The following is a 26,495-nucleotide window of genomic DNA, read 5'->3' as shown; positions in this document are numbered from 1 at the left end:
GTGCACACGCCTACATGTAGTGAATGACGGGTCTGCCCCCTTCAACTTCTGGGTCTCCAAATTGGGCACATGGCCTGAGCTTGCCCTTTACGCCTTGGAGGTGCTGGCGTGCCCTGCAGCCAGTGTATTATCTGAACGTGTATTTAGCACGGCTGGCGGCGTTATCACAGACAAGCGCAGCCGCCTGTCCAGAGACAATGTGGACAAGCTCACGTTCATTAAAATGAACCAGGCATGGATCCCACAGGACTTTTCCGTACCTTGTGCCGAATAGAGATGGATACCGACCTTACCCAGCCATTGTTCTATTTTTGATCTTTCTCACTCTTTTGGGGTGTACCCTCATTTAAAATGACTGAAAAAAAGCAGTGTTGGCTACCTCGTCCTCCTCCACCGCCGCTTCCACCTACACCGCCAAATCCACCACCACCTCAACCTCCCTCCTACTCCATATGGGCCTTGTCCTTCACAGATGAAGAAAATTGTTTTATTTTTCTGTTTTTTTTTTTTTTTGTTGTTTTAAGTTATTTCCCTATCCACATTTGTTTGCAGAGCACTTGCCATGCTCGTAACTACGTTTTGCTGCCATTTGCAGCACTCTAGCCCTTTCCATTGGTGTTTTAGAGCCATTTTAGTGCCTGAACGTTCGGGTCCCCATTGACTTCAATGGGGTTCGGTGTCCGGGTAAAGTTCGGAAAAAGTCCGGGACACGGACCCGGACTTTTTTTTCAAGTTCGGCCGAACCCGCCGAACACGGACATCTAGGTGTCCGCTCAACTCTACTTGTAAGTTGAACTAACCCCAGAGTTCCCCCTTAGATCAGAGTCCCCAGAGATCAGCATTAGAGCAAAGTCCCCAGAGCTCCCCACTTGGATCAGGATCCCCAGATATCCCCCTAGAGCAGGGTCCTGAGAGCACCCCCATTAAATCAAGGTCTACAGAGATCCCCCTTGGATCAGGGTCCCCAAGATCCCACTTAAATCAGGGTCCCCAGAGCTCCCCCTTAGAGCGGGGTCCCCAGAGGCCCCCCTTAGGGCAGGATCCCTATAGATCCCCCTTAGAGCGGGGTCCCCAGAGGCCCCCCTTAGGGCAGGGTCCCTATAGATCCCCCTCAGAGCAGGGTCCCCAGGATCCCCTGTAGAGCAGGGTCCCCAGAAATCCCCTTAGAGCAGGATCCCTAGAGATCCCCCTTAGAGCAGGGTCCCTAGTGCTCCCTCTTAGAGCAAGGTCCCAATAGATCCCCTTTAGAGCAGAGTCCCCAGAGATCCCCCTTAGTGCAGGGTCCCCAGAGATCCCCTTAAGAGCACAGTCTGGGCACTGTGACAGCGTTGAAGCAGTGCATGGAGCAGCAATCTGGTGCCCCTACCCTTCAGCCTCAAAAAACTGCGCCCTGGGCAAGTGTCCCTCCTGCCCCTACCTCGTCCTGTTCCTGCAGTAAGGGCTTGGCCACAAAAAAACTGCAGTTTATGAGAAAAGTTCTGCATAGATAAGGATTTGTGTGATCAATTTTAAATAGGAAAGCCAAGGAACTGCCAGGAACACCATAGATGTTACACAAAGGAAACAGTACAAGGAGAACAGGAGACTTTTTCATACAAGTACGTGGTACAGCAGGCACCTATCAGGAAAATGAAATGTTGGGTTTACATATTCTTTAAGATAATCACAAATTAAAATACTTGAAAGATGTCTGACTTCTTTGTTTGATCAAAATGTTTTTAATCGCATATTCTGTCTCTCCTCTTGACTGCACTTGGCAACTATTTTTATTTACAAAAGCAGTCTGTTTTCTCATCTTTCTCATGGGATAGTCCTCTGATTGTCTCTCCAGAGATATTTTATATTCCAAAATGTTTTATGTTTATTTCCGTCTAATACACATTTACACGTGGTGGTTTTATCTGCTACTAATAATGCTTGTACCTGAAGGTTCCAAATATGTTGTCCTATGAGTGAGAAAATGGGACTACATGTGGCTCCTATCTTTTTATCTCAATCAAAGCTAACTCCAGTCCACAAACATTCCATATTGGCTAACCCATGAGTTGTTCTTGTTTCTTCTGTTCCCTCCTCAAGAGTGTTGGGTCCAAAATGTGTTTATCAACTATACTCAGAATATAAATGTAAGGCCAAGGCATGGATTGGCTACTTCTACCTGAGCAGCATTTTCCTCACAAAACTCATCCCTGGCCACAATTGAAAGCTAGTAATAGTGTTTACAAGTAGGTCAGTAGGATTCAGAGAGAGCATTTTCTAGATGAAAGGTAAACATCGGAGTGCTCTCAGTGTTTTCCTAGGCAGCATTCTGCGTAAAAAGACTCAAAGTCTGTATTTGAACTAAGGTCTCTTCAAAAAGTAATTCCAAATAAACCTCTTTGTAAAAGCCTATACAATATTTTGCAATGATATACAGTAAGGAGATGAAAACAAGCAGCATACTTACCCAGACAGTTGAGTGGATCAAAAATAAGAACAAAAATAAGGAAAAAAAGATTTTACAGGTGCCCTTTTAACCCCAAGAAAGTGAATACTCAGGTAATTTAAAATACAAAGTAAATTTTATTAATTTACAAAACTTCCTTAGACAAAACTATACCCATAAGTGCCAGTGTTCTGTTGATTACTGCAGATCGTCGGATAATGCCTCAGACGTTCTGCGCATGTGCAGTAGTGAAGTCAACACTGTGCATGCGCAGATCGTCTGAGGCATTACCTGACGATCTGCAGTAATCCACAGAACACACATGCACAGAGAGAGCGAGGAAGAATCTCACGATCAGATTCTGCTTCCATGGTTTGCTGATGGTCGGATAATGCCTCAGATGATCTGCACAAGCACAGTGTTGGAGTCACACCAGCTGCCATGGAAGGCATTATCTGACAATCTGCATAATCTACAGAACACTGCGCTTTGCTGATGGTCGGATAATGCCTTAGACGATTTGCGCATGCAGTATTGACTTGTCACCAGCTGCCAATCGAAGGCATTATCTGATGATCTGCAGTAATCAACAGAACGCTGCGCTTTGCTGATGGTCGTATAATGCCTTAGACGATCTGCACATGCAGTGTTGACTTGTCACCAGCTGCCATCAAAGGCATTATCCGACAATCTGCAGTAATTGACAGAGCACTGCGCTTTGCTGATGGTCGGATAATGCCTCAGACGATCTGCGCATGCAGTATTGACTTGTCACCAGCTGCCAATCGAAGGCATTATCTGATGATCTGCAGTAATCGACAGAACACTGCCCTTTGCTGATGGTCGTATAATGCCTTAGACGATCTGCGCATGCAGTGTTGACTTCACACCAGCTGCCATCGAAGGCATTATCTGATGATCTGCAGTAATCGACAAAACACTGCGCTTTGCTGATGGTCGGATAATGCCTTAGACGATCTGCACATGCAGTGTTGACTTGTCACCAGCTGCCATCAAAGGCATTATCCGACAATCTGCAGTAATTGACAGAACACTGCGCTTTGCTGATGGTCGGATAATGCCTCAGACGATCTGCGCATGCAGTATTGACTTGTCACCAGCTGCCATCGAAGGCATTATCCGACGATCTGCAGTAATTGACAGAACACACATGCGCAGAGAGAGCAAGGCAGAATCTGGCAATCAGATCCTGCCTCCACGCTTTGCTGATCGTTGGATAATGCCTAAGATGATCTGCGCATGCACAATGTTGACGTCACACCAGCTGCCATCAAAGGCATTATCCGATGATCTGCAGTAATCGACAGAACATCGTGCTTTGCTGATGGTCGGATAATATCTCCTACGATCTGCCCATGTGCAGTGTTGACGTCATGCCAGCTGATCAGCAGATCAGCTGGCGTGACGTCACTACTGCGCATACGCAGATCATTGGAGGCATTATGATCTGCTGTTATTGATAGAACACTGGTCCAACAGCATGCCTCCACGACCCCCTCATGCAGCTACATGCGGGGGTCGTGAAGGCAAGCTGTTGGACTGGCTAACATATTTTTAAATATTGCAAGTATACTCTGCGCTGCTTGGCTTTTGGCCTTCGTATGAGGGTGGTTTATTTATGAAGATACTCTCTTAATTAATCTCTATCTATTAATATTATACTAAACAGCATATCACTTTTGACAGTGTTGCCTCCACTGGACCTGATTAAATCAGTTCTATAGATCAGTGCCACAGCCATGTGTAATGCACATGATTTCCTATTGGTAGTACAGCAGTTCTACTCCCTTACATCACAGTCCCCCCTTTCATTAGGGCCACCAAAGTCCCTCCCCTTACATCAGAGTTCCCCCCTTTCATTAGGGTTCCCAAAGTCATGCCTTTGCATTAGTGACCCCAGAGTCCCCCCCCCCTTACATCAGTGTTACCAGAGATCCCCCTTAAAGCAGGGTCCCCAGAGATCCCCCTTAAATCAGGGTCCCCAGAGCTCCCCTTAGACCAGGTTCCCCATTGCTCCCCCTTAGAGCGGGGTCCCCAGAGTTCCCCCTTAGATCAAAGTCCCCAGAGATCAGCATTAGAGCAAAGTCTCCAGAGCTCCCCACTTGGATCAGGATCCCCTGATATCCCCCTAGAGCAGGGTCCTGAGAGCACCCCCATTAAATCAAGGTCTCCAGAGATCCCCCCTTAGATCAGGGTCCCCAGAGATCCCCCTTAAATCAGGGTCCCCAGAGCTCCCCTTAGACCAGGTTCCCCATTGCTCCCCCTTAGAGCGGGGTCCCCAGAGGCCCCACTTAGGGCAGGGTCCCCAGGATCCCCTGTAGAGCAGGGTCCCCAGAGATCCCCTTAGAGTAGGATCCCTAGAGATCCCCCTTAGAGCAGGGTCCCTAGTGCTCCCCCTTAGAGCAAGGTCCCAATAGATCCCCCTTAGAGCACAGTCCCCAGAGATCCTCTTAGAGCAGGATCCCTAGAGATCCCCCTTAGAGCAGGGTCCCTAGTGCTCCCCCTTAGAGCAAGGTCCCAATAGATCCCCTTTAGAGCAGGGTCCCCAGAGATCCCCCTTAGAGCAGGGTCCCCAGAGATCCCCTTTAGAGCAGAGTCTGGGCACAGTGACAGCATTGAAGCAGTGCATGGAGCAGCAATCTGGTGCCCCCCCCCCTTCAGCCTCAAAAAACTGCGCCCTGGGTAAATGTCCCTCCTGCCCCTGCCTCGTCCTGGTTCTGCAATAAGGGCTTGGCCACAAAAAAACTGCAGTTTATGAGAAAGGTTCTGCATAAATAAGGATTTGTGTGATCAATTTTAAAAAGGAAAGCCAAGGAACTGGCAGGAACACCATAGATGTTACACAAAGGAAACAGTACAAGGAGAACAGGAGACTTTTTCATACAAGTGCGTGGTACAGCAGGCACATATCAGGAAAATGAAATGTTGGGTTTACAAATTCTATAAGATAACCACAAATTAAAATACTTGAAAGATGTCTGACTTCTTTGTTTGATCAAAATGTTTTTAATCAAATATTCTGTCTCTCCTCTTGACTGCACTTGGCAACTATTTTTATTTACAAAAGCAGTCTGTTTTCTCATCTTTCTCATGGGATAGTCCTCTGATTGTCTCTCCAGAGATATTTTATATTCCAAAATGTTTTATGTTTATTTCCGTCTAATACACATTTACACGTGGTGGTTTTATCTGCTACTAATAATGCTTGTACCTGAAGGTTCCAAATATGTTGTCCTATGAGTGAGAAAATGGGACTACATGTGGCTCCTATCTATTTATCTCAATCAAAGCTAACTCCAGTCCACAAACATTCCATATTGGCTAACCCATGAGTTGTTCTTGTTTCTTCTGTTCCCTCCTCAAGAGTGTTGGGTCCAAAATGTGTTTATCAACTATACTCAGAATATAAATGTAAGGCCAAGGCATGGATTGGCTACTTCTACCTGAGCAGCATTTTCCTCACAAAACTCATCCCTGGCCACAATTGAAAGCTAGTAATAGTGTTTACAAGTAGGTCAGTAGGATTCAGAGAGAGCATTTTCTAGATGAAAGGTAAACATCGGAGTGCTCTCAGTGTTTTCCTAGGCAGCTTTCTGCGTAAAAAAAGATCCAAAGTCTGTATTTGAACTAAGGTCTCTTCAAAAAGTAATTCCAAATAAACCTCTTTGTAAAAGCCTATACAATATTTTGCAATGATATACAGTAAGGAGATGAAAACAAGCAGCATACTTACCCAGACAGTTGAGTGGATCAAAAATAAGAACAAAAATAAGGAAAAAAAGATTTTAGAGGTGCCCTTTTAACCCCAAGAAAGTGAATACTCAGGTAATTTAAAATACAAAGTAAATGTTATTAATTTACAAAACTTCCTTAGACAAAACTATACCCATAAGTGCCAGTGTTCTGTTGATTACTGCAGATCGTCGGATAATGCCTCAGACGATCTGTGCATGTGCAGTAGTGAAGTCAACACTGTGCATGCGCAGATCGTCTGAGGCATTACCTGACGATCTGCAGTAATCCACAGAACACACATGCACAGAGAGAGCGAGGAAGAATCTCACGATCAGATTCTGCTTCCATGGTTTGCTGATGGTCGGATAATGCCTCAGATGATCTGCACAAGCAAAGTGTTGGAGTCACACCAGCTGCCATGGAAGGCATTATCTGACAATCTGCAGTAATCTACAGAACACTGCGCTTTGCTGATGGTCGGATAATGCCTTAGACGATTTGCGCAAGCAGTGTTGACTTGTCACCAGCTGCCAATCGAAGGCATTATCTGATGATCTGCAGTACTCTACAGAACACTGCTCTTTGCTGATGGTCGTATAATGCCTTAGACGATCTGCGCATGCAGTGTTGACTTCACACCAGCTGCCATGGAAGGCATTATCCGACAATCTGCAGTAATTGACAGAACACTGTGCTTTGCTGATGGTCGGATAATGCCTCAGACAATCTACGCATGCAGTGTTGACTTGTCACCAGCTGCCATCGAAGGCATTATCTGATGATCTGCAGTAATCGACAAAACACTGCGCTTTGCTGATGGTCGGATAATGCCTTAGACGATCTGCACATGCAGTGTTGACTTGTCACCAGCTGCCATCAAAGGCATTATCCGACAATCTGCAGTAATTGACAGAACACTGCGCTTTGCTGATGGTCGGATAATGCCTCAGACGATCTGCGCATGCAGTATTGACTTGTCACCAGCTGCCATCGAAGGCATTATCCGACGATCTGCAGTAATTGACAGAACACACATGCGCAGAGAGAGCAAGGCAGAATCTGACGATCAGATCCTGCCTCCACACTTTGCTGATCGTTGGATAATGCCTAAGATGATCTGCGCATGCACAATGTTGACGTCACACCAGCTGCCATCAAAGGCATTATCCGACGATCTGCAGTAATTGACAGAACACACATGCGCAGAGAGAGCGAGGCAGAATCTGACGATCAGATCCTGCCTCCACGCTTTGCTGATCGTTGGATAATGCCTCAGATGATCTGCGCATGCACAATGTTGATGTCACACCAGCTGCCATCAAAGGCATTATCCGATGATCTGCAGTAATCGACAGAACATCGCGCTTTGCTGATGGTCGGATAATATCTCCTACGATCTGCCCATGTGCAGTGTTGACGTCATGCCAGCTGATCAGCAGATCAGCTGGAGTGACGTCACTACTGCGCATACGCAGATCATTGGAGGCATTATGATCTGCTGTAATTGATAGAACACTGGTCCAACAGCATGCCTCCACGACCCCCTCATGCAGCTACATGCGGGGGTCGTGAAGGCAAGCTGTTGGACTGGCTAACATATTTTTAAAGGCTTACGAAGGCTTTTGGCCTTCGTATGAGGGTGGTTTATTTATGAAGATACTCTCTTAATTAATCTCTATCTATTAATATTATACTAGATTTATATAGCACCAACAGTTTGCGCAGTGCTTTACAACATGAGGGCAGACAGTACAGTTACAATATAATTCAATACAGGAATCAGAGGGGCCCTGCTCATTAGAGCTTACAATCTAGTTGGAATAATGTTTTGCATTGCCCTTCTGTGGTTCCTACCAGACATTTTTACTATGTGCCTATTCCATATGTATAGCACTGATTACTGTAGAAATGTCACTGGTAACCCCAAAAGTGTCAAAAATGTCAGTCAAGGGTCCAAACTGTCCGCCCCAATGTCGCAGTCCCACAAAAAAATCGCAGATCGCGGCCATTACGTGTTAAAAAAATGACAACAAAAATGACAAAAATCTTTCCCTTTGTTAGTAAACGCAATAAGTTTTGCGCAAACCAATCAAAATATGCTTTTTGCAATTTTTTTTTACCAAACATATGTAGCATAAAACAAATTGGCCAAAAATGTTTTGATTTTTACTTTTTTTTTTTGGGGAATTTCATATAAAAAAATGTGAAAAATATTGTTATTTTTGCAAAATTTACGCTCTTTTTTTGTTTATAGCGCATGATCAAAAAATCGCACAGAGGTGATCAAATACCACCAAAAGAAAGCTCTGTTTGTGGGAAAAAAAGGACGTCAAATTAGTTTAGGTACAGCGTCGCACGACCGCGCAATTGTCTGTTAAAGTCACGCCGTGCCAAATAGCAAAATACCCCCTGGTCAGGAAAGGGGTAAAATCTTCCGGGGCTTAAGTGGTTAAAGTTCTTTTTTCCTTCTCACATATCTATTGATGTGGTGCCACATCAGTGAATTGTGCTCCATGTTTTTCTGGATCCAAAATAACCCAACATTGCATGGTCCAAATATGAACTCTTTTTTGTGGTGTTCTTGCCCACCATATTGTCTCCAGTTTACTTTAGGCCTGACGCCCACCGTAGGATCTATGGTATGTGTATGTGATTGCCAACCACAAGATAGTGGAAGTGCACAGCTGTACATATCTCATACAGACTGGTACACTACAAAATACTAATAATAAACCCTAACCCAAAACTTGGCAGAAGTGCAAATATCGTGTAAAAGCTTCCCATGCCTTTATCAACCATGGGCATGAAAAGCATGGTACAATCATTTTTTTATTTTTGCCTATAACAACTATTTAACTTCCTTGATTTGTTTTCAAACCAGGACTGTAGAAATGAGAGTAAAAAATATTTCCTCTTAGCATATACTTGATTTATCGGGTCTTAATAGAGCATTTAGAGGCTTAACTGATAAGATATGGTCTTTTAAATTCCTTTTAGATTAAAGTCACATTCATTGTAGTATTTAAGAGTAAAAGCATATACAATTTGATTTTGTGGTTAATAATGTTTGCTTCCTTTCAAAGATAAATAGTGGATATTTTCAGTTTTTTTATCTTTTCTTTCCAGCTGGAAGCTAGTGATGCAGACGAGGGGGAGAATGGACGAGTTTGGTACCGTATTGTCAGCGGTAAGCAAACAAAAAGATCTTTTACTAACTGCCAGTGATTCCCTAACTAACAAAATGTCTCTATCCCCCTTCTCATCTTTGTTCATTGTAGCTTTAGCACATACAGCATGAAATATTTGTCTGTATATATTTTGTGATCATTTCCAATCATTTATTCATGTGTCATCAAATGAATGAATGTTTGTTCCCAATAAATGCCTCTGCTTAATCATTTTATTAAGAGGTTCATTGTCAAGAAAATAATTGCTTCTTGTTTTGTCCTCCGTTAAATTATTACTTTGGTCAACAGTATTACAAGCTGATTTGTTCTTAGAATGACCATCCATGGCGAGTTTTCTGGCTGACGCAAAACACTGTTTCAAGCATTATTTATCAGGTGCAGGTGTAGATGGCCTTCTAAAGAAGTCTTGTCAAGAGATGATCATGGAGGCTGTGATGGCTGAACACTGCATCTAAAAACCGATGGTTGTCTGATTATATGCTAAACTTTTTGTTTCAATGCTTTAAGCCACTACTGTGAAACAAATGAGCAAAACTTATGACTTTTATCTGATGTTCCCAATATGCATATGTGTTCTGGTTCAGTGACTCTAAAAGTATTGAAGTCAGTCAGCATAGCAGTCAGGCAACTAGAATTTTTAGAAGCAGTCAACTATGGATTTGACTCCTCTGCCATGCTGTATACCAATTGCATGTTCCAGAAAGTGAGAAGAATAATTCATGTTAAAATGTAGCCCACCACATTGCAGCATACCAATGTTCATAAATGCACATGTGTTTACCTGCACGCGTTGCAGTGTAAATGGACCATAAAAGTGTTTCCAATAGTATTGGCTAGGGATGCACCGAAATGAAAATTCTGGGCCGAAACCGAAAATGCAGGATGCCTTTGGCCCAAAACCGAAACCGAAAATGACTTTTTTCCCCCAAATGATTTTAAAATAGATAGAACAGGGGCATACACCAAAAACAGGCAGTGACGTACACCTGTCGCTGCCACCCTGTCACAGTATATGTACTGTGACGGGTTGGCAAGTGGTTATTTTAATTACCAATGGTATTTGTATTATGCAGCATGAGGGTGTTAATGTATTGCCACTGCTGGTCACTGATGTATTAGTGACCGACCAGTGGCAGTTAATTAACCCCTTTGTGCTGCATTAGTGCAACCAGTATCAGTGTTAATTAACACTGGTTGCACTGATACTGGTTGCACTGATACTGGTTGCACTAATGCAGCACAAAGGGATTAATTAACTGCCACTGGTCGGTCACTAATGCATCAGTGACCAGCAGTGGCAATACATTAACCTCCTCATGCTGCATAATACAAATATCATTGATAAGCTTGCCTCAGCTTCCCCCCCCCACTGCCTCAGCGTCCCCCCTCCTGCCTCAGCGTCCCTCCCCCCCCCCCCCCGCATCAGCGTCCCCCCCTGCCTCAGCGTCCCTCCCCATCCGTAAGGATGCAATCTCCTTACTGTCACTCAGCTCCTCCTGTGTCCTTCCTTACAAAAGACCCGCCTCTGGCCGGAGGCCCGCCTCCCGGTGATGTCACTACTACTACGATGAGCATGAATGAACTAACACACCGAGCGGGCGAGCGGCCGCTAATAGCTATAACTATGTGAGCCCTTCACTTCCCTGTCAGCGGAGATACCCGCCTGATAGAGAAGTGAAGCACTCACTTAGTTACAGCTATTAGCAGCCCGCCCGGTGTGTTATTGGCGGCCGCTCGCCAGCCCGCCCAGAGGCGGGTCTTTTGAAACCTTCGCTGCGCCCACGGTGGCCATCTTTAATATCGGCATTTTTAACCCATTTTCGGACGAAATGGAATAAGCCCATTTTCGGCCGAAAATTTCGGTTTCTGAAAATTTCGGTGCACCACTAGTATTGGCCGTTTGATTTGGATGAAATACATCCAGGATTCTATAGAGCATGGGTGTTCAACCTGGGGCCCTCCAGCTGTTGCGAAACTACAAGTCCCATGAGGCATTGCAAGGCTGATAGTTACAAGTATGACTCCCAAAGACAGAGGCATGATGGGATTTGTAGTTTGGCAGCTGGAGGGCCACCGGTTGAGCACCCATGCTATAGAGTGTCAGTACCCTTTTCTAGAATGGACATGTAAAAGGATCACCACTCCAAGCCTATGAAATATGAAAATCCCTTGCTCCTGGAAATGCCAAATGGAGCAAAACCACACTTTACGAACTCAATAGGAAAGCAGGAAGTTGTACAATAATGACATTAAATCACATCCAACTTTATTAAACACAAAGCATAGCATACTGCAGCCCCACCTTGGACCTCCCTTCTCTAACTTTTCACCCAATATTAGTTTGATCACAGATCTCTTGCTCTAGGTTCAAACGTAGAATTCCTTGGCAACCAATATCTTCAAGGGTTCCTCCAAGGAGGGGAGATCCTTGCAGTTTCCCATATCTCTAGGCCCTAAGGATATTGCAGATGTCACTGATACTCAAGGTCACTGATACTCAGATGCCACATGTTACTCAAAGTAAAAACCTCTAAGGGAAGATGTGCTAGAAAGTGCCTCAGATAATTTATCTAGCTTGTTGATTGGCCAGGTATTAAACATCCCTAAAGTGGTTGTAAACTTCAGACATGAAATATGAACAAAGCACATTCCTATGTAGTGTGTACTTATCTAAAAAAAAAAAAGCAATACGTGTCATTTCTGTCTGCTGTTTTGTTCATCTGCTCTCAGCACAAATCACTTCTGGCAATTTTTCCTGATAACAAGAGAAAAAAGGTGACGGATAGGACCTTTAGCAGTTTGACAGCCTCAGCTCTATTCCTGTGTGCTTTGTGGAGGGATGTGTCTCTTCCCTCCAATCAGCTCTCAGACATTTCCTCACTGAGCTCTGCAGAGTGTAACTTTAGTTTTCCACCCCCTTTTTTTCTGAATTCTCAGACAAGCTTAAAAAATCAGCACTTTGAACAGATGTAAAGAAGAGAAGACTGTAAATAGACAGATACAACGTATGTAGGAGGATTTTTTTCATTTCTGGGTATCATGCGAGAATAGTCCTTGCACTTACTACTGTTTATATAATGTCAATTTCTATTGTACCACCATGATTTGTTTCAATAAAAGTTTGTATAAAAAAAAAAAGTTTTCTCTAGCACACCCTGCTGGAGCAAGCTGAATACAGAATGCGACCAAGATAATACACCCCATGTTTACAGAAAACTAGGTACTGTAGGCAGCACACAGCTAAGCTGATAAATCTCTCTAACAGATCATAAAAATACAAGAAAGCAACTTTGAAAAAAATACTACATCCCTGCATGTGCGTTCCTTACTTTAATTCAAGCTAATTATCTCACAAAATCTTCAAAAATATAAATATCACATCGGTGTGAATGTGGTATTTTTTTTTCTTACCATGAAATACATAGAAAACTTCTGCATCTCATAAACTGACACTTTTTCTGATGAATTTGTATCTTATCTCGACCACACATGGCTCTATTTTCAGCTTTCCTAATCAGAGACCTCAAATAACCAGTTTGACAGCTATTACCAGGCAGCAGCTAGTGGTATTATAAGAAGAATTGTACAACTTCATGGTATCAAGCTCCATGCACACTATAAGATAAAAAAATGCCAGAAAACCGCTGGATGAAAAACAACTCATAATAGCATTTTTGTGCCAGCTATTAGCAGCAGTTAGCAACAGTTTTTTTTTTTGTTTATAGCGCAAAAAAATAAAATCACACAGGTGATCAAATACCACGAAAAGAAATCTCTATTTGTGGGGAAAAAATAACATAAATTTTATTAGACTACAGCGGCGCACGGCCGCGCAATTGTCTGTTAAAGTAATGCAGTGCCGAATCGCAAAAAATGGCCTGGTCAGTAACCTCCCTAGCGGTATTCCCAAGTGTGGCTCGGGATAATATAGAGTGCCAAAAGCGGTAACCCCAAGCCACACTCAAGATTACCCCACAATCAAACTCACCTCCCCCTGCGATCCCCCGCCGTCCTCCCCAGCCATCCTCCAGCCATCCTCCCGCTGTCCTCCCGCTGTGTGCTCGGCAGATGCCGGCACCTGTCTTCCGGTACCCTTCCTTGTGAGCATTGCAACGCAGGAGGGTGGAACCGGCAGCAATTTCAAAAAAGTTAATAAAGCAAATGACATGATGCAAAGTTGTTATCCTAACGGATTACACTGTATCATGCCATTTCACCTCAGGATTGCACCTTGTGACTTTTTCCAGTGCCCTGCCTGTGCTTTTCCAGTTCTTTGTGCCTGGAAAAATGAGAACGACCATGGCGTCCAAAAAGCGTTCTTTTTGCTCAAAAGCGCTTTTAGATGAAGTGGAAAACAGCGACAGCAAATGCAGAGTTACTTGAAGGACTGAGTGATAGCAATTCGTGGGAAAATTCATCATCAGGTACGGAAAGTGGCGACAGCGACGATTCTGCGATTGAGCTCAACGATGTGCGGACTTGGTGCTCTATTGACTGCGGTACGGATCAGACAGCTCCCCCAAGATTCCCATTTACAGGAGCACCTGGTATGAAAGTTGACGATGACCATGACAACCCCTTGGCATACCTACAATTACTTTTGACCGGTGAGGTTATTGAAAAAATAGTTACCAAGACCAACCGGTACAAAGAGCAACAATGAGCTACGCATCTGAGGTTTGCAAGATGCAGAAATTGGGAACCACTGACCAAAGATAACCTTTGGAAATTTCTGGGCCTAATAATTCTTCAGGAAGTGGTGGGGAAACCCCTGCAGAAGTGGTTTTGGACAATCAATACATTACTTGCCACTCCATTCTTCGGCATGGTCATGTCAGAAATTAATACAGATTTTCCCTCATAATGAAATATCTCCACTTTGAAAATAATGAAGAATTTGATTAAACTACTCATCCTGCACTAAAACTAAAAAAAATTTGGGAAATATATCAAATGATTCTTCAGAATTTCCAACGGAGCTATGTGCCATAAAAAGACATCAGCATAGATGAAAGTCTAAGGGAACAACAAGGGAAGGCTTAGCTGGGTGCAATACATTGCATCAAAGAGGGCACGATTTGGCGTAAAATCCTACATGCTATGCGAATCGTCAACTGTCTACATTTGGAATTCAGTGATATACACTGGAAAAGGGACACATTTTGATGAAAAATACAGTAATTATGGAATGGCAACATCTTCTGTCCTTTCACTAATTGAGCCATTGCTAAATCAGGGCTATTGTATAACAACCGACACCTTTTATACATTTCCTGAACTTTATGAGGTTCTACTGCACAACAAAATGGATGCCTATGGAATTGTAAGGGCTAACCGTTGCGACATGCCACCAATGTTTGGCAAAAAGAAGCTCAAAACAGGAGAAATGGTTGCCTGGCAGAAAGGCAAAATGATGGCACTGCGATGGATGGACAAGAAAGATGTGTGCCTAATGAGTACAGTGCATAACACCTCCACTGTTATGGTACGCACAAAAGGTGGGAAAGAAGTTATGATGCCACAAGTAGTGATAGACTACAACAACACCATTGGAGGTGTCAACAGAGCTGACCAATCAATGACATTCTACCCAGCTATGAGGAAACAGCAAAAAAATACTATAAGAAGATCTTTAGACATCTTCTTGAGCAACGCTTGTGGAATGCCTACATTCTGCTCAAAAAAAAAGAGTGGCAAGCCTGTGATTCATGCGGACTTTATTTGGAAAGTTGCCGAACAAATCTCTGAGTCACCAAACACCATGAATGGCTGTAAACAGATCTGGATGTCGTGCTGTTGGCGGCATCAACACGGAACGATTGACTGGTCGTCACTTCATGGACTACATCCCCCAACTGAGAAAAAGTCAGCACCTACAAGGATGTGCGTGGTTTGTTGCTCGGGGAGAGATGACAGTGGAAGGAAAATAAGAAAATAAACCAGATTCTATTGTCCTGATTGTGATGTCGGACTTTGTGCAGTCCCATGTTTCAAAATATTTCATACCCAAGTTGTTTACTAAACCTTTATTAATATTGCATCCCTTGTTTGTACATATTTCAGTGTTTTTGGTTTGATTATATTATTGAATAAAATGTATTATTATTATATTATAATTTATGGTTTTGTGTTTCAAACATTATCGTACCCGGGATGTCTATTAGACTCTTGTTTGGACAGATTTAAGTGGGTTATTCTTAAGAATTACAGGCCTAAAATATAAAACAACATATTTCCATGCAAAACAATGTACCGCTTTTAGCACTTAAAGACAAAGGCATAATGAGCTAGTATGCATCTCATACTAGCCCATTATGAAATACTTACCTTAGAACGAAGCCCCTGCAGTGCCGCCCTCTCACCGTAACACGGCAGACATTTTCGGCCGTCCTTCTTTCTGGTTCGCGTCCTCCGGTCATTTGATTGGCCAGAGGTGCGTTGACAGCACTCCCGCCCATGCGCATGGGAGCCGCCGTTCACGGCACAGGGCTCTGAAGGAACGGCACGGGTGGCCGTTCCTTCAGAGCGCATGCGCCAATGACGTCATCGGCTGCATGCAATGTAAATATCTCCTAAACGGTGCAAGTTTAGGAGATATTTAAAGTACCTATAGGTAAGCCTTATTATAGGCTTACCTATAGGCAAACATCATTAAGGGGGGTTTACAACCTTTTTAAGGCGGTAAAACCTTTTCGGTCCAGAAGTGGTTAAACTGCCACCACCATCCTTTTTACAGAGGAGGAGGAAATTCAAAATCTTAGCAACAACAACTACAATTTTAGAATAAACCTCTGTAACACACACTGTCATCACAGACCGGTATATTCAGAGATTTATATTCAGAGATTTATACAACAGTAGCACCCTTCCAGAGACAGGGATTCTTTTAGTTTGCATTAAAAGCTTTAGAGACAGTTTTAACACTTTTCAAAATAGGGTTTAATAATGAAAATTTCAAAATGATGCAATTCAAATATTTACAGAAAAATGGTGTTAAAGAAATAGAGACAAACAACAGAGAAAAAAAAGACTTGAAAGGGAAGAATACTTGCAATGTCCTGGTTTCAGCAGAGCCCAGCGAATAACTAAAAACAGTGGCTCTCACCCATCCTGTTTGGTATTCATTGGTTTGATGTTAATAAGAGAAGCCAACTTCAGCAGCAGCCTCCTTTTTCTCTGATAGCTCGGGGGTGTTGTCAGAAACCATCTAACCAATTACGCGGCTGAGGAGTGGCCATTGTGTTTATGACTGTATCATGGCCCTCCCATACACTCAGTTTTATGCTATTATTATTATCTTTCAATATGTTGAAGTTTCATTCTGGAAAATGGTAGATTATTGTTTAACATTCAGTTTTGTGTCCAGTATCTCAGATAAGCCTGTCACCCAGGAGATAGGAGATTGCTATCTCCCCTTCTATATACTCTAGCTTAGTCATGTACTGTATGACCTTGATTTGTTCATGATTTTCCCCATTTACATAGATGCATAATATTATTGAGCCGTGTTCCTGTCTGATTTTATGAATGGTGTGTGGATTTTGTTAAATTGGAGGTCTCTGAAGGGTCGCCTCTCAGCACTGAATAACTTTTACGATCCCCATTAGTTCTTGGTGGACATTTTATTGCACTCTATGTATTTTTAATGGATGTAATGGCCCTGCAAACCACAGGTGACAGAACTGAAGGATTTTGTTAAAGTTTTACGATAGGTCACTTCCAGTCCCTTCAGGAAAGTGATAAGCTGTAGGAGACGATTGCTAGCAGACACTGCCAGATCTCCAGCCTCAGTGGAGATAACAAATTCTTTTGAAGCCCCAGCCTCTTGTTCTCTCAAGGCCTCTTGAAACTATAGCTATGTTCTTTTGGGGGGGGGGGGGGATCAGGTTCAGAGTTGCTGGATCTCTGGTTTTAGCACAGAGAAGAAAATAGCAAATAAAATGTAATGGCTGAGCATGAACAAAAACGGCCGCTACAAAGGCACACAGCTATTCATAAGCCCAGTATGCATGACCATTAAACCTCCCATTGTATTTTTTTTTTTCTGCTGGCATGTTCCACTTTGGTATAAAAGTAGATCCAAGCTCATTGCAATGACCAAATTAAAAATTACTTTTAGAGTATGAATGCATATTTAAAGGTTCCTTTATGAACCTATTCCTAGATTTGTTTTAAGTAGTTAGAGTATGAATACGCAATGATCTGTGTTTATCTAGTGATTTAATTAGCTACATTTTCTCAGTCAGAAATACATTGACAGTATGTATACAGTACAGGTTGCAGTATGCTGGTAAACAGCTTCAGAAACATCAAAGTGTGAGTGGCTTGTCTTATGTAAACTGTAGGCAGCTAATCATTGTACTGTGGGCAGCTAACCACTGCATCCCTGTACACTTGCTTGGAAAATAAAATACCTAGTGTACATAATAGTATTGTGAAAGTAAAACTAAGAGCATTTGAACTATGTCATGTATTCTCTGTGGTTTTTTTTGCAGGAAATAACTTCAATCATTTTCGAATTGATGTTAGTACAGGGCTACTTGTGCGAGGCTCCAAGGCTCTGGACAGAGAGACAAACTCTTCTCATGTGTTAGTGGTGGAGGCATATAACAGTGATCAAGGTCCTATGAGAAGTTCTGTGAGGGTAAGATAGGTGATATATATGTGCACAGATCGGAAAATGTTTTCTTAATTCTAGGAGCCAAGTAAATCACCTGCCAACAACCACATCTTCTATTTTCTTACAATGTGGGGTCACTTAACAGAATTCCAGCCTTTGTGGAAATTACATAAGGTGTGTCTATTCTCTGACTGTCTAGAGATATATCACTTTCTAAAGGACCAAAAATCTCACAACCCAACATGAGGAGAATAGGAATGGGAGTAGAATGGTGTTGACTTGGGGTAACAACATCAATTGCCCAGGAAAATGTGTTTTGGATGACCAATCATTTTGCCTTGGCATCAGTAGGCCAGGGAGTATCCACTGAGATGTGTACAGTAGGCATGGCCTATGAATAATTTCCAATCTGATATTAATTTGGAGATCAACTTTCATTATGTCCGTGGGTTACCTTATGTATTTTGTTACTACAGTTCAGGAACCTGTTGACAGTAAAATAATTATAACTGTTGTTTATTTACCAGGTGATTGTGTATGTTGACGATGTTAATGACGAAGCGCCAGTCTTCACACAACAGCAGTACAGCCGATTGGGCCTACGTGAAACTGTTGGGATTGGGACTTCCGTTACAGTGGTCAGAGCTACTGATAGAGACACGGGTAATGGAGAAAATAATATAGAGTTTGAATTATCTTCTACAGCAAATGCAGATTTAAAATGTATCTCCACCATTGTGATAACATTCACACTGAGCAGTAAAACAGTTAACTTTTTAAATCATAATCTTTGCCTAAATTGTTTTTCCTATGTACAATTTAGTTACTTCGGAATGTTCACATTTTTCTTGATCCCATGAGTATTATCTGTAACAACTGGCTTTAGGCTTGTAAAAAAGGGCAAATGCAGCTTGAAGGTGCACTGCATTTGCATTGTCAGGTTAAGGTTAACCACTTAAAGACCACCCGCCGCAGATATACTGCGGCAGGCTGGCTCTCCTGCGCAAACCGACGTATGGTTACCTCGGCTCGCGGAAGCGGGTCTCGGGTGTGCGTGCGCGCCCGCTCTTTAGCCCTGCAGTTAAGCAACGGGTCCGGCGACCGCGATGGCCACCGGGAACCCGGCTAACGGTGCAGGGAATGACAGAAGGCGGCGTGCCGTTGTAAACACGGCAAACTGCTCATCTTTTACTGATTGAAACAGGGCTCCTGTGTTCCTGTTATTTTGGAGCAAAGCAGCCATTCCTGTTATTATGGAACAAAAGAGCCTTGTTTCCATCCAACAAGTCTGGCACCACACAGTTAGAATCACCCCCTAGGTACACATTTAATCCTTTGATCGCCCCTGGTGGTAACCTCTTCTCTGCCAGTGTCATTATTACAGTAACAGTGCATATTTAAAAAAGTGTTAAAAATGTCAGTTAGGGGTCCGATCTGTCTGCCGCAATGTGGCAGTCCCGCTAAAAATCACTGATCGCTGCCATTACTAGTAAAAATAAATAAATATGACATAAATCTTTCCCCTAGTTTGTAGATGTGATAACTTTTGCGCAAACCAAAACCAAAATCAAAATACACTTATTGGGATTTTTTTTACCAAAAATATGTGGCAAAATACAAACTGGCCAAAAATGACAAAAAAAAATAGATTTTTAAATGTTTTCTTTATTGGGAATGTTATATAGCAGAAAGTGAAAAATACTGCTTTTTTTTTTTTTCAAAATTGTCGCTCTTTTTTTGCTTGTAGCACATAATCAAAAAACCGTAGAGGTGATCAAATACCACCAAAAGAAAGCCATGTTTATGGGAAAACAAAGGAGGTAAATTTTATTTCGGTACAGTGTTGTACGACCGCGCAATTGTCAGTTAAAATAACGCAGTGCCAAATCACAAAAAATGGCCTGGTCATTAAGGGGGCAAATCCTTCTGGTCCAGTAACAATGCCGATAAGGGAAAATTAATTATGTATTGTCAACTAATTTTGAATATGATGAAATATTCACATGTCATTTTTTGTTTATATATATATATGGAGTAATAGTAATTCCTTTATACTATGTTGCAGGTGATGGTGGGATTGTGGTCTATAAGCTGCTGGCGGGCTCAGATGGAAAGTTTGAGATTGATGGAAGCACAGGCCTTCTAACCACAATTGATTACCTGGATTATGAGACAAAAATCAGCTACACTATGAATGTGTCAGCCACAGACCAGGCTCCTCCATACAACAGGGGTTATTGCACTGTATATATCACACTGATGAATGAACCAGATGAAGTTGTTCAGTTCTCCAACTCCACCTATGAGGCTGTGTTATTAGAAAACATTGCTACAGGCACAGAAGTACTTAGGGTACAAGCACAGTCTATTGATAACTTGAACCAGCTGACATACCGCTTTGATCAGAACACAAATGCCCAGGCTCTGGCTCTCTTCAAGATTGATAAAATCACAGTAAGTAGACATTTGATTAATAGTTACATCTGCAATATATGTAAGGAGAACGTTTGAATTAAGGTTTTTGAAAATGCAGATTCTATGTGTGTAGTTGATTTTATTATACTTAAATGTACTTTTACTTAGTTACAGTTTTTCTTTTTTTATACCATGAATACATGAACTCGCAGTTACCAGTCCAAAATGTTTTTAAATTAGATAATCAGTGGAATAATAGAACCAACGTGTTTTGTGCTTTCCCTTCCATTAGGGTTTATGTATTTTGTAATATGTCTCACAAATGTCTGACATCTTATCTGATCTGATTTTATCACCAGGAGACCCACATTGCAATAATTACATGCAAAACCTCTGACAGGCTGGTTGTACGGAAGTTGATTGATGGATCGACTTCAGTGCAACCAACCTTCCCATAGATGGATTGAATTTTGGGTGGACCCTTCTAAAGTGGCGGAGACGCAATACATCTATGGCCAGCTTTAGTCAAACACCACTAGCAATTGAAGTTTATTTACTAGAGCTGATGGAAATGTCAACCAGACTCTGCTCCTCAAGGAGTATGGTGAAGATAACCTTTAGCTTTAGGGCCCTTTCACACGGGCGCTCCGTATGTCCGCAAATCATCCTATTTTTTTGCGGATGATTTACGGACATAATGTAAGTCAATGGCATTGCGGATGTCAGCGGAATACCATCCGCTGACATCCGATTTTCTTCCTTTCAGTTCTGTTCCGTTTTTTGGAACGGAACAGAACCCTATTTTTCCTCCGTTCAAAAAATGGAAAGGAAGGAAAATCGGATGTCAGCGGTGTCATCCGCTGACATCCACAATGCCCATAGACTTACATTATGTCCGCATATCATCCGCAAATGGATGGGATGATATGCGGACATACGGAGCGGATGACACAAATGTCATCCGCTCCGTGAAAAAAAAAAAAAGTCCCGCAGCGGAGCCAAACACCGGAGCGGCCGTGTGAAAGAGGACTTAATCAATAGACTTGGATTAACCCCTTTTGGAATGTGTTTAAAAACAGGGAACAAAGTAGGGTTGATTTACTAAAACTGGAGTGCTCAGAATCTGGTGAAGCTGTTCATGATAGCCAATCCGCTTGTTCAATTAAGCTTTGGCAATAAAATCTGGAAGCTGATTGGTTTCTATGCACCGGATTTTGCACTCTCCAGTTTTAGTAAATAACCCCCATTGTGATAAAGGCAAGATAATCCAATCAGTTTACAGACATTGTGCACTTAAAAAATATATTTAAGCCAAAAACTTGGTAACTTTTAACCATTTGCTGACCAAGCCTTTTTCTGACATTTGTTGTTTACAAGTAAAAATCAGTATTTTATGCTACAAAATTACTTAGAACCGCCAAACAGTATATATATAGTTTTTAGTAGAGACCCTGGAGAATAGAATAAAATGACTGTTGCTGCAAAATTTTATGTCACACTGTATTTGCACAGTGGTCTTTCAAATGCATTTAAAAAAAAAAAAAAAAAAAATACAATTTAAATAATAATAAAAAAAAAAACAGTAACGTTAACCCATTTTTTTTTTTTTATATATAATGTGAAAGATTACGCCGAGTAAATCAATACCTAACATGTCATGCTTTAAAATTGTGCACGCTTATGGAATGGTGACAAACTACAGTTCTCGAAAATCTCCATAGACGACAGTTTACATTTTTTTACAGGTTACCTGTTTAGAGTTACAGAGAAGGTCCTGTGCTTGAATTATTGCTCTCACTCTAACAATTGCAGCCAGGCCATACCTCACATGTGTGGTTTGAACAGTGTTTACATATGCGGCGTGACTTAAGTTTACATTCGCCCGTGTGCGCAAGCATGTAAACATCCCTTGTAATAGAAAAAAGGATTACAGGTCCACTTTATAGGGAGATCTGGGGCCAAAAATACCCCAGATCTATAATTTATGCTTAACAGGAAAAAAAAAAAGACAATTAGACTTAAAAAAAAAAACATCTCTATAAGCCTGAGAACAGGAAGTGACGCCACTCCGGTCCTCCAAGGGCATAGAGCCGCGTGGGGGCTATCTTGTCCTCGCTCAATTTGCTGCCTAGCCATCGGCCACATCGGATCGGTTCTAGGCGTAACGATGGCTCCGGTAAGCTCAGACGCATCCAGGAAGAGGCGTACCGATTGCTCAAATGCATCCCGCCGCCTTTAAAGTGAGCTCACAGTGAATCTGCCACTGGAACAACTTTTATCGGAAAGCTGTCTGCCAAAGAAAAAATTGATATGGGTTATGGGGGCTAGCTGCTGCCATAACCCCGGTATTTAACGTCAAATTAATGATATATAGTTACAGTTAGGTGATCGGCACATTGGTTATAAGGTGGGACAAGTATTAAAAATGAAGTATGTTTTAATTATTTTCAAATATTACAGTGATTTTCTTTCTAGTTTTTTTTCTTTATTTTTTTTAGAATCTGGGACAAACGGGTCATTGTACTACTAAATAGGGCTCATAACATTGAAGCGTTTTTTTAAGTCTTAGACAAAACTTTTCAGTATTCTGAGCTCCACAGTAAAAGACTTAAAGAGGTTGTAAACTCGTATAATTATTTTTTTTTTTTCTTACACCCTGCAAAAGAAAGACATAATGAGCTAGTATGCATCGCATATTAGCTCATTATGCAATACTTACCTCAGAACGAGCCCCCGCCGTGCCGCTCACTCACCTCTATGACGGGCGACATGTCTAGTCGCCCGTCTTCCGGGATCGCGGCATCCGGCCATCTGATTGGCCGGAGCCGCGGTGACGTCACTCCCGCGCACGCGCGCGGGAGCCGACAGTCACGGCACGGGGCTCTGAAGGAACGGCACGATCGGCCGTTCCTTCAGAGCGCATGCGCCAGTGACGTCACTGGCGACATGTAAGGTAAATATCTCCTAAACGGTACATGTTTAGGAGATATTTACAGTACCTATAGGTAAGCCTTATCATAGGCTTGCCTATAGGTACAAGTTGTAGAGGAGGGTTTACTTCCTCTTTAAGCTTGGAGTAAAACCTTAAACAACTGAATACTTTCTTAGACTCAACTGGCAGCAAGTTGCCTAGTGAGAACAGGACACATTCTAGTTTTGGCACATCTTTAAATTGCTCTATATTGGTGGTGATAAACTGAGTATCATTCTTTAGGCTCGAGTCACTAAAGATAATTGCGTCATATCTTCTATGCTGGGCCTTTTTTGCTAATTGTATTGTTTACATTTAACTTGTTCAATTCGCTAAAGGTTAAATTTAATTGTATATAAGTATAATTGTGGAAGGGACTCAAAGTTTTACCCGTGAGTCATCAAACCTAAGAGAAAAATAGAAAAGAGGTAGCAAAAGGCAGGTGGTCTAGGATGGCTCATTGGTAATTAATCATAACTAACAAGCTATACAATTATTCATAATCATATACTAACAATAACTTGTTAGTTATGTTTTTTACTAATGAGTCACCCTAGATCACCCGCTTTTTGATACCTCTTTTCTATTCCTCTTTTTATTTCTCTTTTTGGGTTGATTACTTATATGTAAAACTTTGAGTTCTCTCCACAATTATACTTGTATAAAATTAAATTTAGAAGGTTAAAGGTTACATTTACTGAATGCATGTTATATTACCTATCTTTGTGATCATTTAAGAGTAAAATTTAATAGATGAGAATTATTGTAAGGGTCATTACTGCTTAAGATACTGCTTGCTTTTTTAGACGAGCAGAAAAAGAACTATTCGAGGTGGTAAAGAAATGATTCAGGAAAATATTGGCTTTTGAGGCTAAACAACCATTTCATGCGAAAATCTTAGTCTTATGAATGACCATCTGCATATCAAAGAATGTCACCAAAGACTCAAATGGGACTTCAAAAGAATTTAGTTAGCTAGGTGCCACCCACTTCAGAATGTATAAATTGTAATAGGTGTCCTAGCCAGCTAGAGCAATGGTTTTCAAACCAACAGAATGTAATGTGACTGAATTGCTCTCCAAACATGTCTGTCTACCTACATGTTTGTCTAATAAATAATTTTCAATCTGGCTTCAACAGAAAAAAAGTTACTGAAACCCATGAGTTTTGGGGTTTCCCCTACAAGTGTTTTGAAGAGGTAATTATTGTGAGATAAAATAATTAACATAGGAAAAAAAACTTCTCCATTTTTGTGAATTGAGCCCTTTATGTACATAGCTGAACTCTAGGCAGTTATAAAAGTTATTTTAAAGTACCTGAATTTAACTTGGTTTCAGTCTCTTGCAGACCCTGTACAACAGGGCTGGAGTGTGAGAGGGAGAAGCAGCACAATAGGTAATAGGTTAACCAGTTAATAAGTTCATGTTCTGACAAGAACAATGCTGATAGGAAGAATAAGCAGAGCGATAGAGAGATGAGCTCATCATTGTACTACTTCTTCTATCCAGGTCAGGACCAGCGCAACCTGGGTTCTGAGGAAGCGACTTGTATTATTAAGAACATCAGACTGATGACATTTAATAGCGGAAACATCTCTGGACCGCGGCTGAATATTGAAGCAAAAGCTGTTATTTTATCTTTTAATGGGCTGTTTTTTTAATCTTTTCGTTTTGAGTTCCAAGTATCAGCTGAAAAGTCATAGATAATTATTGTAATTTGTTAATTCTTTATGGTGATCGCTTTATTTAAAAACATTTGATAGCAGTACAAGTTTAGATCATAACTAGCTATTATAGCTAGCAATAATACCCAATGATACAAACAGGATTCAGACCGTCTCATATATTTCATCATTATGTAATTGCAGGGTACAATAACAGTGAAAGGTTTGATAGATCGAGAGAGAGGAGATTTTTACTCCCTGACAGTAGTTGCAGATGATGGTGGGCCCAAACTGGAGACTACTTTGGTAAGTTTAGTGTACCATTCTGAAACCTGAATTGTACTGTTTAATGATGCAAAAACACTTTGAAATTTAAGTGAATGTTTTTATGCAGGTATACAGTATAATATTATAAGTTTTTAGATTATTGTCACACTTTGTATATTATTTATAAATGTTACCTAGAAAAAAACATTATACTTTTTTTTATTTTTCAAGATAAACATCAGGAAAAGTACAATACACTACAATGCAAATGTCTGAAAGCACTCAAAGCTTAGAGTTCACAGTGAAGATTAGATAAATAAATAGAGGAATATTCCATAGATGTGTGGTGAGGTAAAAGGCATGACATCCAATGAGGTCTAAATAGCATATACAAAAACATAGTAGAGTGAGACAAGTAGAGCTCCTTCCAGAAGTTTTACTCTCTCTCTCTCTACCTCTCAAAAGCTGACATAGCTTTTATACTCCATAGAGTCTATTATACCCCTCAAAAATTGGTTTCTTGGGGTCACCAACCTTCACCTAATTGCCTTGATTGTAGGGTGTATAAGGGCGCGGTAATTCACATTTAATGGCGTTGCCATAAATTTTTCCGGTACTGGAAATATATATTTAGTCTTTTATCAGAACTTTGTTCAAATCAATTGACTTCTGATCCTAAATATGCCCTAGTAGACATATTTCTGGAGGACTGGCCATTTTTGTCCTAGAAGTTGCCCGTAAGTTGATTTCTGGCAATCTCCTAACCCACAAACCTGTGCCCAATGGTGCATGGTGGTAAAAGATGTGCTAGATAGAGAGAGAATCATTTAAAAGCATAAGGGCTGTTGAAATAAATTGAATATTATTTGGTCCTCTTGGCTGTCCTCCCTATACAGTATGTTGCCCACACTAGCATGGATGATCTCCCTCACTGCTGATAGTGTTGCTGCTCTATGATGGGTCTACTGTGGGGAATTTACTTGAATTACTGATTGTGATGTAATGTCAAAATCCCTTAACTATGGTTGCTACAAATCAGAACAAGTTTGTTTATTTATTTATTTTTTTGTTTATTTTTATTTACTTATGTATTTATTGTTTTGTGTAGACATTTGTTTTATATTCTATTTGTATATGTGTAGAAAAAAGGAATAATTTTAAACTCAATAAAACATATCTGATTTAAAAAAAAA

General features: G+C 41.4%; 1 protein-coding gene across 2 annotated transcripts in view; it reads left to right on the top strand.

The window, feature by feature from the left end:
• Positions 1-26,495, top strand: part of CDH23 (cadherin related 23) — a 1,628,602-nt gene that overhangs the window by 1,232,305 nt on the left and 369,802 nt on the right. For both annotated transcript variants that reach the window (XM_082268007.1, XM_082268006.1), the window contains exons 28-32: positions 9,305-9,365; positions 17,862-18,010; positions 18,514-18,649; positions 20,052-20,440; positions 25,240-25,341. In XM_082268007.1, coding sequence (XP_082124133.1) covers positions 9,305-9,365; positions 17,862-18,010; positions 18,514-18,649; positions 20,052-20,440; positions 25,240-25,341 — 837 coding nt within the window. The remainder of the gene's footprint in view (positions 1-9,304; positions 9,366-17,861; positions 18,011-18,513; positions 18,650-20,051; positions 20,441-25,239; positions 25,342-26,495) is intronic.

Source organism: Pelophylax lessonae, assembly GCF_965119305.1.
Source record: "Pelophylax lessonae genome assembly, chromosome: 9".
NCBI lineage: Eukaryota > Metazoa > Chordata > Amphibia > Anura > Ranidae > Pelophylax > Pelophylax lessonae.
The sequence above is the reverse complement of the archived record's forward strand: the minus strand, read 5'-3'. Positions and strand labels throughout refer to the sequence as shown.